Source organism: Erpetoichthys calabaricus, chromosome 13 (assembly GCF_900747795.2).
Source record: "Erpetoichthys calabaricus chromosome 13, fErpCal1.3, whole genome shotgun sequence".
Taxonomy (NCBI): domain Eukaryota; kingdom Metazoa; phylum Chordata; class Cladistia; order Polypteriformes; family Polypteridae; genus Erpetoichthys; species Erpetoichthys calabaricus.
The window spans coordinates 138,826,537-138,841,622 of record NC_041406.2 but is presented as its reverse complement, the minus strand read 5'-3'; the positions used below and the strand labels follow the sequence as shown (position 1 = coordinate 138,841,622).

General features: G+C 36.6%; 1 protein-coding gene across 3 annotated transcripts in view; it reads left to right on the top strand.

Annotated features, from left to right (window-relative positions):
• LOC114663692 (protein spire homolog 1-like) overlaps nt 1–14,644 on the top strand; it is a 98,369-nt gene extending 83,725 nt beyond the window's left edge. For 2 of the 3 annotated variants that reach the window (XM_028817601.2, XM_051935969.1), the window contains 6 exons: nt 1,993–2,135; nt 6,699–6,836; nt 7,176–7,246; nt 11,055–11,082; nt 11,735–11,880; nt 13,087–14,644. In XM_028817601.2, coding sequence (XP_028673434.1) covers nt 1,993–2,135; nt 6,699–6,836; nt 7,176–7,246; nt 11,055–11,082; nt 11,735–11,880; nt 13,087–13,345 — 785 coding nt within the window. In that variant the 3' untranslated portion in view covers nt 13,346–14,644. Of the gene's footprint in view, nt 1–1,992; nt 2,136–5,566; nt 6,081–6,698; nt 6,837–7,175; nt 7,247–11,054; nt 11,083–11,734; nt 11,881–13,086 lie in introns of those variants that run through there. The other variant, XM_051935970.1, reaches the window with a different exon arrangement.
• The last annotated feature ends 442 nt before the right edge of the window (nt 14,645–15,086 follow it).

Sequence of the window (15,086 nt, the reverse complement as noted above, 5' to 3'; positions counted from 1 at the left end):
TTATTGAATTTTCAGTATATAAGGGGCAGTCTGTCCTCTCTCCCTTGCTTACCGTTAATACAAAATGCAGTGGTTAGACTACTGACTGGAACTAAGAACACAAGTCACACTACCCTGGTTTACAGTCACTTCAATGGCTCCCTGTCAGCTCTGGAGTACATTTTAAAGTTTAATTTTTTAAAGCATTAAATGGGCTTGTACCTTCTTATGTTACTGCTGTGCTCAAGCTATATTCAGTTTCTAGATCATTAAGATCTTCTAAGTAAGTTGCTTTTGGTTGTTCCATAATCACAATTTAAAACAAAGGGTGACTTTTCATTGTCACTGCACCAAACTGTGGAACAGCTTTACTCTTTATGTCAAATCAGCTCCTTCTGTTACTGTTTTTAAATTTAGACTTAAAACCATTTTTTAACCCTACTAAAATCATTATGTTTTATGTGTTTGTTTGTGTAAGTTTTATGTATGCAAATATTGTTTTTTAAGTGTTTTTTATTAATTGGGTCTCCATTATTTTTATTATACTCTTTTTGTGCAGCCCTTTGGTTGTTTTTTAATGTGCTTTAGGAATAAATTTGCTTTTTTTTTTTGCTGCAAAAATGTACACATGCATATTCTGTGTGTGCTTGTTTATATCTACAGTATATAAGGAAAGGTTACTTCCATGCAGAAAAACAGAAACACAACCTGCTTCAAAGTGTATTGTTGAGAATTAAAAATGAAGACTCTCGATTGCAGAAAATCCTACAACGTTGCTTTCTCCATTAGAATGTGGCACATCCTTGACAATAGGAAATCAGCCCTACATAATTTAAAAACAAGTGAAATACCTTATGAAGGCAAAGGTTTATTTTCACAATTGGAGTAGAAACCTGAAAGACTAACTACGCACACTGCAGGGCTTTTCTTATGGTTGTAAGTAATTGCATGGCAGCTAAGGTGTTACCAGAGGCAACAAAGAAACTGAGAAGCCAGGAGAAAAGACCCGATAAGGGCCAGACAAAGAAAAAGAAACCCGCACTGGTAATGAGAGTGCAGCCCTTAAGTGATTAGATGGGGGCTGCTTGGGGGGAAACTAAATACTACATTGTGCCAAAGGTGTCCATGGAGAATTCCTGAGATACAAATATAAATGGAAGAACGGTCACAGCTAATTGGAAGGAAGCCAGTCATACTCCTTTGGGACACCAGAAGGCAGCTGGCAACTTTAAATGATGTTTCTGACCTCTGAAGTGATTCTGGTGATAGCTGCAACATAGGCAGACAGGAACAAAGGCAGAAATTTGAGCATCAAGGAAAACAAGAGGTGTAAGGGAGACTTTCTACACTGGGGAAGTCACTCCACTTACGAAACAACTATGACCAATTTATCGAGACGGACCTAGCTATTCAAATTTTTTTTTTTTTTATTTTAATAGTGGTGGTACATCCATGAAGATACTAGGATGCTAATGAATATAACAAACATTAAAATAATACATATAAAGAACATAAGAAATCTGACAAATGAGAGAAGAACATCCAGTCCATCAGACTAATTTGTTTTGCTAATAGTTAAATGGTTCCAGTATTTCATCCAGATACTTTTAAAAGTCAGTCAGTCATTTGCAAGCCTGCTTAGTCCTGAACAGGGTCCACTGGAGCCTATCTCAGCTATCATTGGGTACAAGGCAGGAACAAACTCTGGACAGGGTGCCAGTCTGTCACAGGGCAAACACACACTAAGGCCAATTTAGGATCACTAATTCACATAACCCGCAGGTCTTTGGACTGAGAGAAATTCATGCTCTCTCCTGAGGTCCGCATCCGAGTTATTAACATATGTAATACTTTTTAATGTGGAATTTAGTCAGTTCTCAAGGTCATTTAAGTTTATGTTTTTTTTATTATTAAAAATATACTTAAGTGTCTTTCAATGATTGTTAATGTGCAGGAAAAAAAATCACATTGATTTAGTACTGTTTGTTAAAACGGCCTGCTTTCTGTTTACAGCTCCGCCAAAATTTCTGCCTGTATCATCTACACCTCAGCCTGAGAGACGGCAGCCTCCACAACGGCGGCATTCCATCGAGAAAGAAACACCAACAAATGTGCGCCACTTTCTTCCACCTTCTCGCCAAAGTTCTAAATCACTTGTAAGTGCTATTTGTATAACATAAATAACATTAGCTGATCAGTGTTTTGTTTAGTGGACTTTCCCACTTGAAAGATTCTTCTGGCTTTGTGATGCAGTAGTAATCATTGACTCTTATGATACAACTGTTCAGTTTAAGGGCCAGTTTCTGTTTGTTAACTAAAAATGAAGTGAAATAAAAGAAAAACATGGCTACTGCTACTAAACAGTGCTCTGGATAAAATACATCAATTGACAAACTGTATAATAAGGTTAACATGAAAGGGAGTTGCATACCCAATGGAAAAGATACAGTGTGCATAAAAATATTCAACCTGTGGATATTTTCACATTTTATTATTATATAACACTAAATGACAGTGGATTTAACCATGGAAAATTTGTGGCTGTTCACCTGACAAGCTGTTCTGTGATCAATAATTTTGTGTTTTTATAAATTAACCCCAACAAAAATTTAATTTATTAATTAATTTAGACCTCTTTTCAGAGATCTGTTTTCAATTTGACATTAAAACAGTCTTTTATTGTTGCTCTGTGCCCATTTAAATCATTGTGATTCAAATTTGTATAACAAGAAAATGTGAAACATTCCAAGGGGGTAAATACTTTTTACATACATTTTATCTGATAAACATGATAACAAACAATAAAATGACAAACAGCCTCTTAAAAATTCTCAGATTTCTGTGAATTTCCCATATTTACTGACCACAGTGCAGAGAATGGTATCCTTTCCTGCAAGTAATATTGTGATTTGACTAACCTTTAGTAAAGATGCTAATGACAAAGAACTAGATCTGGTGGAATATTCCTTTTTACAGATCTCAGAATTGAGAACACATCTTTTCCTGGGCATAAACATGCATGATTTAGTACGTATTAAGTATGTCAACTTGATTTATGACTTTCAAGGTTATCCTAGGCTTTCCTGTCCATGAATATAAAACATTCATTGCAGAGATGAGGAGACCATCTCTCTGTAAAAAGACATGCATTGCTGAGAAATGCATCATCGGGATAAGGCAAAACAAGACATGAACTGCAAAAAGAGCACAAATTGCTTAAACTTACTCTTAGGATCACTAGATGGATTTGCTGCACTCCTCTTTTTGATACTCTCAAACTTTAACAGCCTTAGGACATGCACCAGGATGAATCCTGCATGAGATCCTTCTGCAGATCTTTAATAACATTCTGTTCATTGCCAAATATTATTCTACAAATGTTGGTTACTGAGGCTTTCAAAGAGGAGAAAATACTATTTTTAACCTCCTGCAAATATCCTTTTACAATTCTTTCTCCTCTACAAGAAATCCATTACCAGCCTTTGTTTGAAACACATATCACCACCCACTGCCATTTTTTGGTTCAGTGTATGCTTGTACAGCCCTCCTTCCTCAGTACCAGTTCACAGTACAGTAACAAGTTTACAGGTATAATCCGTATTTCATTGGGCATTTAGACCCTTCACGTTTTTCATATTTTGTTATGTTGCAGCCTTGTGCTACGATCATTTAAATTATTTTTCCCCCCACATCAAGCAACACTCAATACCCCAAAATGACAAAATGAAAACAGGATATTAGAAATTGTTGCAAATGTATTAAAAAGAAACCACTGAAATAGCTCATTGACACAAGTATGACACAAGTAAGTCTTTGCTATGACACTTGAAATCTGTCCTAGGTGTATCCAGTTCTGTTGATCATTGTTGAGATGTTTCTACACCTTATTTGGAGTCCACCTGTGGTCAATTCAATTGATTGGACAGGATTAGGAAAGGCACACACGTCTATAAAAGGTTCTACAGTTCAGCAAAAAAAAACAAACCATGTGGTCAAAGGGATTGCCTGCAGAGCTTAGAGACAGGATTTTATTGAGCCACGGATCTGGGGAAGGCTACGAAAAAAACTCCTGTAGCACTGCATGTTCACAAGATTTCAGATGCTTTCATAACTCTTAAATGAAAGATGTTTGGAACAAACATGACTGTTTGTAGAGCTGGCAATCCAGTGAAACTGAGCAATCTGGGAAGAAGGATCTTGGTAAGACAGGTGTCCAAAAATGGGTATTCACTTTGGCTGAGCTCCAGAGAACCTATGGGAGGCAGGAGAAACTTCCAGAAGAACAACCATCACTGCAACACTCTTATTGATTTGGGCTTTATGACTGAGTTACCAGACTGCAGTCTCTACTTAGTAAAAAGGCACATGAAAGCCTGTTGGAATTACTTAAAAACACTTAAAAGACTCTCAGACTGTACGAATCAAGATTCTCTGTGCCAATGAAACCTAGTTTAACATCATGTCTGGACGAAACCAGGCACCATTCATCACTTGCACAATACCATACCTGTGGTGAACTATGGTGGTGTCAGCATCGTGGTGCAGAGTTGTTTTTCAAGTGGCAGGGACTGGAACACTGGACATGGTTGAGGAAAAGCTGAATGGAGCAAGGGACAGAGATATCTTAAATGAAAACCTGTTCCAGAGTGATTTGTACCTCAGACTGGGCTGAAGATTTACCTTTCAACAGATCCATGCAAACATAACACGTGATTGGCTTCAAGACAACTCTGGGAATGTTCTTGAGAGGCCCAGCCAGACACCAGACCTGAACTCAATCGAACATCTCCCAGAGACCAGAAAATAGCAGTCTGTTGACAGTCTCCATTCTGACAGACCTTGACAGGAGGCAGAAAAGAATGGCAGAAAATGCATAAACCCAGGTGTGTGAATCTGTTTGCATAGACCAAGAAGACTCCGGGCCTGGAATTGCTGCCAAAGGGACTTCAATGAAGTAGTGAGTAAAGGGTCCGAGTACCTGTGGCACTGTGTTGACATTCTGGAATATTCAGTGTTGGCTGATGATGGAAAAAATGAATTTAAGTGATTCAGGCTGCAACATAGCAAAATGTGAAAAATCTGAAGTGGTCTCAATACTTTCTAAATCCACCTTATATCATTTACTTCTATTACATTACTAAAATACAAATTTGGTTAAACACAGTTACACTTACCAGATTAATTTTAGGGGCATCTGCACCAGCAAAGGAACCTGATTATTCTGTAGCACTGCATAGGCAAGCAGAGTACTTTCTGTTCATTTTGACCGAGGTATACAAAAAAGTGTTCTAAACTTTATTGGAACAACTCTTTGAAATGGTAGAATGTAACTTAATAAGCTATGTTTGTCTGAAAGGGCAGTTTTCTTCAAAAACCGTAAATGCACTGCATATTCTTTCTAACTTAACTTACTTGTTATGGCTTTGACACCATTTCCCTTCAGGCAATGGGTTAAAATGCTCAAAGAAAAGCTGCCTACAACAGTATGTCCAGCTACAGAATCCCATCAGATGTGGCTGTTTTTATATGTGTAATCATCTGACATTCACTTTCTCATTACTGCCCGCCCAAATCTGTGTCTGTTTAGGTCCTGAAGATGATCAGTTACTTGCCAAGGATGCCATGGTGTCCAGATATTTTCAACCCTCAAGTAGTCTCATTGCTCAGCTCTCATCCATTTGAAGCTTCAGTCTTTGGGTTAGGAAGGGTGGTTTATTTTCTCTGTGGAAAAGTTCTTGCCAACAGGTGGAAACCCAAAAAGGTTTGGTGTCCTCACAATCCGCTTGCTTGGAAATCCCTTCTGAGTGCATGGAGGTGTTCAGATGGCATGAAAGGTTTGATTTAGAAAGTTGATTTTAAATCACACACTGGGTGTACACAAAATCAGCACTGAATCTGGTTTAAACATGATTTTTGGTTTGCACAAATTGTTGATGATAATTTTTGTTTGGCTTAGAATTTTTAAATTTGGCCTGATGCTTTAGTATCTTTAGTGTTATTTATTGTCTACTTTCTATTCATTGTTGTAAAACCAATGGAAAAAATGGTTAGTTTATGATTCAGTAGAAACTCGTTTAAAACACAGTAGTTTTCAGCAAGAAAATCTAATTGTTAGTAAGATGAGATCAAATCTGAATTCATTAACACTGCAATTCGTGTCACATTTCCTTTAGTTTGATTTAGTTTAGAGTACTTTTAATGCTTATTAGTTCATATCAATCAAGTACACCATTACAGGCACGTGTTCAAACAACATTTCAAACATTGACCATTATTTTTTCTGGATGTAAATAAAATTTTAATTACCTCTCTCTTGCTTTTGAATTATTTGGGTTACTTTGGTTTCCTATCTGATTTCAAAGCATGTCTGTGAAGTCAGTGGGTGATTCTAAGTTGGCCTTTTATGAGTTTGCGTAGTCTGTCTTGAATTGGAGCCCAGTTCAGGATTGTTTTTTCTTACGTGCCCAGCCCAAACCAGCACTGAAAAAGTAGTGTAATGTACAAGTAACACAACTGGAAGATAAAAACAAAAACAATAAGCTTTCAATTAGCATTATTCAAATTTAACATGATTAATTGCAACGTTGTAGTGAATCTTTTGGATGGGAGCACTTTCAGGGTATTATCCTATTAATACAAAGTAGTGGCTGATGGCTAAAACAGCTCAGTTTGTGTGTGTCTTTTTTTTTTTAAAATATGAGCTGTTTTCTGACATGCAGGAAGAATTCTGCTATCCAGTTGAATGTCTGGCACTGACAGTGGAAGAAGTGATGCACATCCGACAAGTCCTGGTGAAGGCTGAGCTAGAGAAGTTTCAACAGTATAAAGATGTTTATAATGCACTTAAAAAAGGAAAGGTAAGTTTAATTGTTTTGTATATGAAGTGACAAATGGTATACCCTATTCAGCTTACTGGAATTTTACCTTCATCACTATGTGAAATATTAAGTTTCTTATACTATTGATACTAGTAAATTTTATTTATAGAGCTCCTTCCCCAGGCTTATAGCTAATTCTACATAGACATTTATATTAAAAAGTTAGACTGATCAATTTTATTTTTTTCCCCTTGGGTGAAATGTGGCTTTAGCACATGTTTTGATACACGTTTACATTTCAGCATATGTTTTTGTTATTTCTTTGTTTATTAAGATTGCTTTGGATGATATTATTTCATATTTTTACTCTTTATCTAGTTATGCTTCTGCTGCCGAACAAAGAGGTTCTCTTTCTTTACATGGTCATATACCTGCCAGTTTTGCAAAAGGTACATTTTTATAAGTCTAAACTATAGACATGTTTTTGATTTTCATACCTGAGAGAAGCATGTTTTAGTTTAATTTATTTAATTTTTATATAGTGCTTTTCAGAACAGGATAAGAGTGCTAACACATACTGTATTTACAACTATATTCCACTAATCGTAAATTGCAAACTATACAACATTCATATACATAAACATATAAAATAAGGTAATTGTGCAGTAAAACTGAAATTAATCTTGATGATTAACAGAAACAGAGAATTACATCCTGTTAACACAATAATTGAGATATGGCCAGTTATATGAAGAACAGGAAAAGAAAAACTCCAGTCAATAGCATTCCAAGAGAAAATAAACCTCAGGCTTGGTTCCATGTTTGGTAAAAACATACAGTTACAGTTCTGCTGATCTAGGCCAAATCACCGTCCTTCCCAAACATGAGTATGCAATAGACAGTGCAATAATAATATGAATTGCTCCTAATATGTCTGGTGTCACTTTCCATGTGCAGAAGTAGAAGCACTATAACGCAGCAGGATACCGAAAAGAGAACCTGAAACAAAATAGATGCAGGTCATTAACAATTCTTATTATTGCCAGCGCCAATGTAATGTGCTAGGCTAAAATAGTGAGAGTAAGGGTTTACACATTTTATATGTGAATTTGGTGATTTTTTTTATATACAGATTGTGTTTTGGGGGTTATTAATACTGTATCTTCAACTTATTTTAAAGACATTTAATGTAATTTCTACTCCATTTTGTCCTTTGTTTACGTGATGTAGTGAGAAGTGACTGTGATTGTCACATCTTTGAAGTTCACAGGAAGTGGTGGTATATATATGATGGTGGTTCCTGATTACTTTATCCCTAGGTGGATTCACATTTTAAAATCTTTATTAGTGATAGTTAGCTTCGATACAGAGGAGGCTCTAGTGTCAGGTTTTGTTTCTGGGTGTTTTTGAACTCCTTTTTGTCCTTTACTTCGGTTTCCTTCAGTGCTACCAGCTTCGACCTTGCCTTCCCCACGATGTTTGGCTCGTGTTATCATTTCCTGGCTATTTCTTTTTCATCCCACAGCAGTTCTGAAATTTCATGTCTTTTAACAGTGAGTCTTTAGCTTGTGAATGATGTGACTACCTTTGATAAATGCTAGTGTTCTTACAGTGTTCTGCAAAGAATGCCAGTGTTCATATATAATAGATTTATGAGAGCTAATTAAACCAAAAAGGTTACACTATTGAGAGTTCAACATCTGATTCACCATCCGACTGACCTATTGCTTTTGATAACATGACAAAATAGGCACTGCAGTGAAGATAACATTAGTCATACACTGTATCCCTATTTAGGAAATACCGGCTAAGGCCCCAAACATCTTGCCTAAAGAAGGTGTCATTTTGCTTGACTTCTCATATAATCTGGATCAGAATGTTACTTGTCATGGGGTATTATGGACTTCGCATCAGTTATATGCAATTTGACATATAAGAATTTGACTCATTGCTGCTGAATCGTGCTGTGCCCTCTTCATTAATTCATATATATATAGATATTGATATATATATATATATATATATGTATATATATTATTTATATAATACTGTATATGTATTGCATTGGATTCCAAACAACTGCCACCACCCCAGGGTCACCAACACCTAGTTCCAAAATTTCCCGTTTCTCTGCGCCACCCCATACAATGTACAGTTTGAATTCACCGGTTACTGGTAAATCAGTCTTCCCACATAACAGGCTCAAATATATTTCAAGCTACATAGGACAATATTTGCACAGGTCTGGTCAAAATTATTTTTTTTGACCTGACTGGTACTGTAAGAACAAAATATTGGCATTTAATTGCAAAAACAATATCATCAGGCTTTCACAGTGAAGATGAAGATCTGATGATATTGCATACAGTGGTGTGAAAAACTATTTGCCCCCTTCCTGATTTCTTATTCTTTTGCATGTTTGTCAAACAAAATGTTTCTGATCATCAAACACATTTAACCCTTAGTCAAATATAACACAAGTAAACACAAAATGCAGTTTGTAAATGGTGGTTTTTATAATTTAGGGAGAAAAAAAAAATCCAAACCTACATGGCCCTGTGTGAAAAAGTAATTGCCCCCCTGAACCTAATAACTGGTTGGGCCACCCTTAGCAGCAATAACTGCAATCAAGCATTTGCGATAACTTGCAATGAGTCTTTTACAGCGCTCTGGAGGAATTTTGGCCCACTCATCTTTGCAAAATTGTTGTAATTCAGCTTTATTTGAGGGTTTTCTAGCATGAACCGCCTTTTTAAGGTCATGCCATAGCATCTCAATTGGATTCAGGTCAGGACTTTGACTAGGCCACTCCAAAGTCTTCATTTTGTTTTTCTTCAGCCATTCAGAGGTGGATTTGCTAGTGTGTTTTGGGTCATTGTCCTGTTGCAGCACCCAAGATCGCTTCAGCTTGAGTTGACGAACAGATGGCCGGACATTCTCCTTCAGGATTTTTTGGTAGACAGTAGAATTCATGGTTCCATCTATCACAGCAAGCCTTCCTGGTCCTGAAGCAGCAAAACAACCCCAGACCATCACACTACCACCACCATATTTTACTGTTGGTATGATGTTCTTTTTCTGAAATGCTGTGTTCCTTTTATGCCAGATGTAACGGGACATTTGCCTTCCAAAAAGTTCAACTTTTGTCTCATCAGTCCACAAGGTATTTTCCCAAAAGTCTTGGCAATCATTGAGATGTTTCTTAGCAAAATTGAAACGAGCCCTAATGTTCTTTTTGCTTAACAGTGGTTTGCGTCTTGGAAATCTGCCATGCAGGCCGTTTTTGCCCAGTCTCTTTCTTATGGTGGAGTCGTGAACACTGACCTTAATTGAGGCAAGTGAGGCCTGCAGTTCTTTAGACGTTGTCCTGGGGTCTTTTGTGACCTCTCAGATGAGTCGTCTCTGCGCTCTTGGGGTAATTTTGGTCGGCCAGCCACTCCTGGGAAGGTTCACCACTGTTCCATGTTTTTGCCATTTGTGGATAATGGCTCTCACTGTGGTTCGCTGGAGTCCCAAAGCTTTAGAAATGGCTTTATAACCTTTACCAGACTGATAGATCTCAATTACTTCTGTTCTCATTTGTTCCTGAATTTCTTTGGATCTTGGCATGATGTCTAGCTTTTGAGGTGCTTTTGGTCTACTTCTCTGTGTCAGGCAGCTCCTATTTAAGTGATTTCTTGATTGAAACAGGTGTGGCAGTAATCAGGCCTGGGGGTGGCTACGGAAATTGAACTCAGGTGTGATACACCACAGTTAGGTTATTTTTTAACAAGGGGGCAATTACTTTTTCACACAGGGCCATGTAGGTTTGGATTTTTTTTCTCCCTAAATAATAAAAACCATCATTTAAAAACTGCATTTTGTGTTTACTTGTGTTATATTTGACTAATGGTTAAATGTGTTTGATGATCAGAAACATTTTGTGTGACAAACATGCAAAAGAATAAGAAATCAGGAAGGGGGCAAATAGTTTTTCACACCACTGTATATAAATTTTCAAAGATTCAACATAATGCACTTGTGCTGTGAAATTAAGGATAGTGTGATTGCACTCAGGGTGTGAGTAACATGGCCACAGGGTAACCATAGTTTCAATGGCACAATCTTGATTGCATGCATTAAACAAATACAGTTTATCTTGACAAATATATAGATGAATAATAATATACTTACACACAAAGGCCTTTTGTTGCACAATTTTCACATTTTTACCTTTCTTCTCTCTTGTTCTGTCTCCATCTGTTATTCTCTCACTAGGCCAGTATGCTCTCAGTGCTGTAAAAAGGTAAGCTATACGATTTAGTTTTCTTAACATTTTAATGCATTTTTACAAAAGCATGTCTGCTAACTTGGGGAATTTCCTTAGCTCGTATCTATCTCACTGTCCAAGAATAAGTTAAATAGCCTTTATGTGATCTTTCTCTAGTGCTGTTATCTCCTTCCTGGAATATGCACACCAACTTAAAAAAAAAAAAAGTCAAACACTAAGCACACTTGTCATTCTTGATTTCCCTTTATTTAATAATGTATTTACAGACGACTTTATGTAAGCCATCGTATCAAACAGCCATAATCTTGACTTTTTTGAGGCCAGCCATCTTCCTATTTTAAAGCCTTCTTGTATTGCTTTGTGTCTTTTGCTACCAAGAGTGGCACCATATTTTTGTTACCCAAAACATAGAATACCATACTAGCAATCATGGATTACAATAGCCAGAAAAAGTATAAAGCGATTAAGGAAGAGCAGAATAGGCCAAATGAACATTGATTGTTACCACACAATAAGGTAGCACTCCTCTGCACCAAAATCCTCCAACATTTTTATGTCTACCTGTCAATACAATGATTTTACTCATTCCGTCCCTGCTTAGAAAATAAGTTGTTGTTTTAATTTTTAGGGAACCTAAATAATAGCTTCTGTATATTTATTGAAATAGATGAGGCTCCCTTCTAGGCCATATGCAACCCTACCAATATATTCCCTGGGATCCTCAGCTTTACAAAGACAAGAAAGCATCCCGAAGATGGAAAGACCAACTGCTAGTCCTCACCGACAACAGAGTCTGCACAAAACTGTTACAAGGTAAGCTTGCTCCAGTTTTCTGCATTCAGTCATTTTACTTAGCCATCATATAATTTGTGTTTCATTAACAAAATATGCTAAAACACTATGTTGAGTTATACCCTTTTTCTCTGAAATGTAAATCTTTCTAAATACTTTTTTAAAATAAAATTTGTACTTTTTACATTTAAAATATAAACTTGTAACACGTCACGGAAGCCTGGTATGAGGGAGTATGGGTGTGCCCATGGATGTGACTTGCAGTAGACTGTTACCCTATTTAGGGCTGGTTTCTGCTTCAATGTTATCCACAAGGGCTGCGGCTACTTGCCACCCTGTAATGGAATATGCAGGTTTAAAAAAAAATAATGGATGGATGGTACCCTACTTTTAATATCAAGTCAAAAGGTCCTCAAGCCATAACTAGTCACTCCATGTATTTAAGCACCCATCCGCACACTGCACCTTGATTTTTTTTTTTTTAAGTGGTACCTTATCAAAATAATTTTTAACATCAACATTAATATTATATGCTTGAATTAACATCCTAATTTACACACAGAGGTAGCATCACCAAGTGCCTTGCATTAGCAGACCTGAGTGGTTGAGAAGAAGCAGAGGACCTCACAAGTGTCTCTGTATATAGCTGCTGGCCCTTTGACTACTCTGTAGGCAAGAATCAGGGATTTGAACTTGCTGCATGGCACTACAGGGAGCCAGTATAGTGATCTGAAAAGAGAAGTGACATGTGACTTTGGTTGAACACCAGATTTGCCACTACATTTTGAATCATCTGCAGTGGCTTTGTAACACATGCCAGGACTCCTGCCAGCAGAGAGTTGAAGTAGGCTAAACATGACAAAACAAAGCCTGGACCAGACATTGTGCAGCATCTCTGTAAATATAGTGTCACCTTGTTGATGTCAAATAGAGTGAATCTTCAAGACCGAGAGACTGTTGCAGCGTGGTCATTAAATTAAGCTTTCTATGGAAATCACGTGATCTGGTCCATTTTTTTAACACTAGAATCCTTGAAGCTTACGATTTTTTGTTAAAAAAAAAATTAAAATGTTAAAATTAATAAAATTTTCCTGAAAAAAGCCAAGAAGTTTATAGCTCCTGATAACTACTACAATGTGTATTGTTAAGCTTTTAAACAAAAGTAATCATAATAATAAACTATGTGTAAATACTAGCAATAATTGTAATCATTGTTTTCTTTTTAAGATTGGCATCTGCCTCCAGACTATCAGAAAAGACAAAAAATGACTTGGAGCTTCCCAAAGAGCTCACAGACGACTGGAGTGCAATGGAGGTATGCGTGGACTGCAAAAAGTTTATTTCAGAAATCATAAGTTCCAGTAAACGGAGCCTGCTGCTGGCTAACAAGCGAGCCCGTTTGAAACGGAAGACACAATCCTTTTACATGTCTTCAGCAACCCCCTCAGAATATCGACCCTCAGAGAGAACTATTAAAGAAGTTTAAACTGTGCCTTTGTTTTATTTTTGCTTCCAAGTTGTCCTGAAGGGTGCTTTTCTTGTCACAGTACACAGATTTGTCATGCTCCAGCTGGCTTTTGCATCCAGATTTTTTTTTCCCAAATGATTTCTTTTGGACTGACAGGATTCCTCTTAAAAAATGACCTCTACTATCTGCGATACACCGTCATGTGAAATTTAGTGACAACTACAATTTCCAGGTAAAATGAAAATGCTGAACTGTCTTTTAATATTCAGCTGTGGGAGATAACATTTGCTTCTATAAATTGAAAAACCGAAGAACTCAGTGATGGAAATTATGCATTCTAGGTGGAAAAAAAATACTTCCTTTGTGGTGAGAGAAACTGACTCATAAATATACTTTCATGTCTTTCTCCTCAAGAATTCAGGAATTTCAAGGACTTTTGTGTGAAAAGATTATTTAAATTGTTTCACTTTAAATAATGGTAAAAAAATTACCTTTTTAGTGAAAGTAATGTTTCATCCCCTTAAGTTTGTGTGTAAAGAAGTGCCAAGGCCTGGTATTTCTGCATGCTTGTTACAGCTTCTTGACAGTGTATGCATTTATGATTTAAGAAAGGAAAAAACACACAAACACAGAAAGTATTGATCTGTTAACTGAATTTGCAAAAAAAAAATAAATAAATAAATAAATAATAGAATCATAAACAGCACTTATATTCTACAGTTGGAACCCTATTTATACAAACATTGTACATGTTGCATTTGCATAAAACATGACCTTTTTGTAATGTAACATGACTGTCCTTTCTGAAAGTGCTTGTTCCTAAGCAAACCCTGCAGGACTTGTTTTTTTTAATGAAAAAAAATTGTAAAATAGTCTTGGAGCATCTGTGCCAGTTTCTTTACTTAGGGCTTGCTAAATGATTGTGACATATGGTATGTAAATACATGAATTGTATTTTAATAATGAACAGATTTCTCATGCCTGGCTCGTGCATGTACATCACAGCAGGTTGTTGAGACATTACCAGATTTCTTAAGTGTATGCTGTGTTAGTATTTCACTATCGTTAAAACATTTTATGGTATTTTCAAAGCCTCTTATTTATAACTATTATTTGCATACTAGGTTAATTGCACTTACAAGTCACTGGTTGCTTAATATTTTAAGCTGTCATTATTTAATTATAAACAAAATACAGTTTTGTTTGTTTATATTGCTAAATGCTTGAAGCATCGTAAATGTATCCAGGGAGCCTTTTTCATTATGAATATTCTTGTGGTTGACAATTAGAAATAAATATTTTTTACTTGCCCCTCAACTTTCCCATCCAAGCCTTTACTTTCTTCTAATGACTCTCACTGTGAGGTTCAGTCTCACCTAAGGATTCCATTGCTGGTCTATTACACCCTCCTGGCACTTGATCTGGATCCACTGTCCTGAATAGGGAACAGTTAGATATGGTGCTTAGCTAAGCAGGTTTAAGGTCATTGCAGAGTTTCTTAGGTATTCTGTTGCACTATTATATGATATCTATATTTTTTCTCTTTATTTAGGTGGGTGTTAAAGAAATACATGATAATTCAGCCAATGCGAATGTCTATCTATGGTCCACTTTGGTTAAAAGGCATTTCTCAAGTTTAAAAACAAACATTACATCTATTCATCCATTTTCAAAACCCACTATATCCTGATCAAGGTCGCAGGGGAGCTGGAGGCTATCCTAACAAACATACAGCACAAGGCAGGAACAATCCTGGGAC